Source organism: Gavialis gangeticus, unplaced genomic scaffold (assembly GCF_001723915.1).
Source record: "Gavialis gangeticus isolate Ggan-Ray unplaced genomic scaffold, GavGan_comp1, whole genome shotgun sequence".
NCBI lineage: Eukaryota > Metazoa > Chordata > Crocodylia > Gavialidae > Gavialis > Gavialis gangeticus.
Genome location: NW_017729032.1, coordinates 171516742 through 171521446, shown reverse-complemented (window position 1 = coordinate 171521446; position 4705 = coordinate 171516742). Strand labels below are relative to the sequence as shown.

Sequence of the window (4705 nt, the reverse complement as noted above, 5' to 3'; positions counted from 1 at the left end):
GCTCTGACAAACACAGATGATTAGCTGAGTCTAACTGTAAGGTGGAAGCAGTCCAGTAACTTTAATATATTTATTTCCTTTCTCCATAAATGAAGTATTGGACAAGCTGATACAGCATTTCATATTTCCCCCCCTAATTTGTACAAATGTTTTTTGCACTTAGTCTTGACTATTTTCATTGAGAGAATCATTAACCAGCACTGTCTAAGTGCAGAGAAGGCCACCCTCACAAATGGCAGAGAAAGGTGAGCCTGACATTTGGATCAAAGGCATGCAGAAGGTTGTTATTTTACTGGAATGGATGCTGGAACTGTGCTACAGAAAGCCACCACTCTGGGCAAAGAAAAATGGAGGAGGAACAAACAACTAAAACAGCATAATGTATTTCCATTACATAATTTTCAAGTCAACTTAACAGACAAAGACAACTGTAATATTTAGCTAGAAATAAGGCTGCACGCAGATTAGAGAAGTGTGGTGTCCGTAGCAAACTTTAGTTAGTATTTGTTCACATGCCTTCAAATGCCATTTTATAGCCACTGCAGGAACAGATATTTCTGTATCAGGCCAGGCCTGTATGTAAAATTCTATTATAACTCAACAGGGGTAGGATTTTTTCTTATGCAGATATATCAGTAAAAGCCCTATGGTAGACACAATTAAGCTAGCATAATGGTGCCTAAATCTATACCTTAGGGTATAGACTTTTTTAGACCCAAGGCACTCCTGGATAGACTTTGTCACAGCTCTTAGTTTTCACTTTCTGACTACAAAACAATTTAAAAAGCAGTTTTTCTGTTTCAAATAACTCAGAAAGACCACAGCTATGGATTTCTATTTGAAATCTCTGCGTTTCTCTCTTGAATCATCTTTGCAAACCTAACAGTGCTAATATTGTGTGGCATCCTGAGGCACTCTTAAAAGGACCTTGAGGCACCCCATGTTCTCATGACACCTTGTACGAGAATCACTGGCCTAGACAAACAATCAAGTTACTTGACTACAAACAATCAAGTTACTTGACTACCCTGTACAAACCAAGGGTAAGCTATCTTGTTTAGCTTTTACCAACCCTGGAACAACTGCAGGCACATCAACAGTTACTGTGCATTGATTATGCTATGTTAAGCCCCCACTTCGTTCATACCCCTACCGATAAAACTTATTTTGGATTCTGAATCAAAATAAGCTATATCAGTGTACTAGTGCACACTAACAGGAGTGGTTTGCTGCTTTCACAATATAAGAACACTCAGTGACAAAAATTTCCAGCACAGAAAATCCTCGTGTTATTCCGGCCCTCTCTATACTTAGAAAACATCCCCTTACAAGAACCTGATACACTTCTGAAATGTAGTTAAACTATGTGTTAGTTATCATATTTGTTTAAAAAAAACCCAAATTTTATTTTTTATAGCCTAGGCAGGACCCAAGAAAACTATGCAACTGGATCAAATACATTTTAAATCAAGTTAACTAAATGAGTAGAAATCCCCAGGATTTCAACGCTATGACTCTTAATTTTTAGCTTATTTCTTTAAAGACTTTGCATGGAGATTTTCACAAACAACTGAAGAGGAAAAATTGGCATTTGAAAATCCTGTCCCTATCAGATAAAAAATAATTTCTTGTTTATTAGTAGGGACCTACTTAATTTGCAGTTTTGCAGAAACTGAAATAGGGAATTTTCCACAAAAATCAACAACAAAAAAATTTTTGATAAGAATAAAATGTTGACTCCCCAACGGGAGCCAGCAGTCCTTACTGCTGGGGAGGAAAGCAGAGAAGGGAAGCAGAGAAGATGACAACTGCCCCTTCATCCCTCCTTTTCCTGCCAGGGCCTCTCTGCCAATGCACACTGAGGCACAAGACCTCTCTGCCAATCAGGACTGAGCTACTGAGACACAAAATGCCTGTAAAATCAGCTCTGCACTCCACAAATGAGCCGGGAAAAACCCTTTGCTTTGCCATGATTTAAGTTGGTCCCTATTTATTAGACAAGTATCAAACAGGCAATGGATGCTTACCTGCAAGGAAACATAGTCACAAGTGCATTTAATTCATAAAGAAGTTCCTTTATGAACCCATCATTTTTAAGATTCTGTACTTCTATGCTCCTAACTCTCTCTCGCATCTTTAAACAAGGAGTGTCAACCATATAGCCCATGGGCTGTCTGGTCCATGGGACTCTCCTCCAACTTCCACAGCTTCTGGTAGGCCTGAGAATTTAGAGGTGGGGAGAACAGGGGACGAAGCCTGCTGCAGAACTCCAGGCTATGGGGCTGTGATGGAAAGGACCTTCTGCAGCATAGGGGTGAGCAACAACTGTGCCAGTGCAGTGCTGCCACTTGCACTGCTCCCTGCTCCATCACTGCTGGGTCCAGACCAAGCCAGGGAGGAGCTCCATGGTCCACATGCACCCTGAGGGGATGGGGTGAGTTGGACACTGCTGCTTTAGACTAGTGGTTCTCAACCTTTTTTATACTGGGACCTATTAACATAACCATCAGCTTGCTGTGAACCACTCAGTTCCTGACCCACAGAGTCTCTCTCTCTCCCTCCTTCCCCTCCAGCTGCTGCATCCAGCCCCCTCCCTCCCTCTGTCAATGCTTTATGCCACCTGGCTGTCCTCACCACACCCCCCACACTGTGCTGGCACCATGCAGCCTTGCAGTGTTTCCCTTAGACTGCCTTGCGATTCTTTAAAATCTCCTTGAGACCCAATTTTGGGTCACAAACCCACAGGATGAGAAACACTGCTTTTGGCTACATGGAATATGCCACATTTTTTCACATACACAGCTTGCTTTTAAAGGCACAATGACAAAAAAAATAGATCTTTTTCTGTAGTGAGTAAGTAGCAGCAACTAGAGAGCCAAACGTACACAGCGTTCTGCTCCCTATGGATCACCGCAGATTTTACTTGCATTTTCACCTGGAGTGGCAGAAACTGATTTTACTCTACTTCCTGCATACAATGAACAGTCCAATTTCCAGGAGCTGCTTTTTGGGGAAAAGGGGTGTGTGTGTTATGTGATGAAATTCAATAGTTTTGCTAAAGAACATTTAACAAAGCATTCCAAGACTGTACTTCAGGCAAAATGGAACTACTTACCAACAATTCTTCCTGTTGCTGATGGTCGACTGAACAGATATACAGCTGCAGCGATTTTAATTTCAACACGCTCGAGGGCACAGGGATTTGGAAAACTTCATTAAAAATTAACGGAGACCGGAATTCCAAAACTCTGGAGCAGTATGTAGTTGGTGTGCCTGACTCCAGCGGTGGCAAGTAAACTCTAACATGACTAGGAACAGCAGATGAAACAAAGAAACTCAGGGTCACAGTTTTTATTTTGGAGTTTGTTTTTTTTTTAATGTTGCTAAAACTCAAACTCTATGATAACAATAAATAGGGGTGCACCGATCAAGTTTTTTTGGACTGATACCAATGGCTGATTGTTAACCAGCCATACTGGCCAATATCTACCCGATTTGCAGCCCGGCAGCTGCAATAGCAGTGTCTCGCTGGTAAGGGGGAGGGGGGAGGGAAGAGGGAAGACCGAGGCCCCTGCAGTGAGGGAGCAGTGCTGGGGCAGAGGCAGACACTGCCCAGTTGGGTCAGTGCGTGGGACAGAGCTGTGAGTAGCTCACTGTGGGGCAGCCCCCTCTACTGTGTGCACCCCTGGGGGAGGCATGGAGGGTGTGCACCTCCTTGATCTGTGAGTGGGGCAATGCTGGGCTGCTACTGCCCACTTGGGGCTAGGGGCGGTGCCAGGCTCGTCTCGGTGCAAGGGGCTAGGCCAAGGTTGCACTTGTGCCGGGCGGCGGCAGCACTGGGTGGGGAGCACCCCATAGCCCTGTTACTCTGTGACCGTACACGCATTTGTGTAGCTTTAGGACACAAATTATTTAGGACATAAATTATATTTAACTGGACCTTCAGTGGGTAGAAAACAATTCCAGTGATCAGAAAAAAACTCTCACTCAGTAGGGTTTATGCTAGTTTAACAACTGCATTGGGAAAAAAATAATTTACAACAAAGTGATGAATTTTCATAAATTTTTCATAGTGACACAGCTAATTTCTTTGTTGAAATCAATTTAACAATCTGGGTTTTATTTCAAACAGGATCTGCAGTCACAAAACCCAGAGAAATAAACCATTTTTCTAGGTATCAACCAAAAGTTATTGTGATGGTACTTTTAAAAAGTTGTGAAAACTACAAGACTTTTATCTTGTAGATCTTAACATAATGTAATCCTAGAGAAAAGATATATTTTAGGGGTAACAAATACAATAAATATCTTATACTGTAAGACTGGGTATTTGGGAGAAGGGAGGGGTACAGGACGGTAACAGAAAAGTAGTTATAAATTTTTTCTTATTTCTGATGAAGAAGATGCTGGAACTAGACATGGGTTATTAGAGCTCCCAACAGTATGTCCTTGCATAAGGAGAATGTTGCCATGATAAATAAAGAGGTTTCCATAACAGTTACTTCTTCACATTCAGAAACATTATTACAACAAGACAGACCTAACAGCAATGAAAATGTTTTGCATACCTTCCAAAATGCTGTCCCATTTTACATTAAAAGCACCTGGCTATATTAATTACATATTTAGGAACTGGGCAAAAAAAAAAAAAAAAAAAACAATAATCATGCCTTGTGGGTCATGTTTTTTTATATTTTACAGACTT

The 4705-nt window shown here is 41.6% G+C and overlaps 1 protein-coding gene across 1 annotated transcript in view; it reads right to left on the bottom strand.

Moving 5' to 3' along the window:
- Nucleotides 1-4705, bottom strand: part of WWC3 (WWC family member 3) — a 244438-nt gene that overhangs the window by 30277 nt on the left and 209456 nt on the right. Inside the window, exon 16 of the mRNA XM_019523856.1 lies at nt 3116-3308. Coding sequence (XP_019379401.1) covers nt 3116-3308 — 193 coding nt within the window. The remainder of the gene's footprint in view (nt 1-3115; nt 3309-4705) is intronic.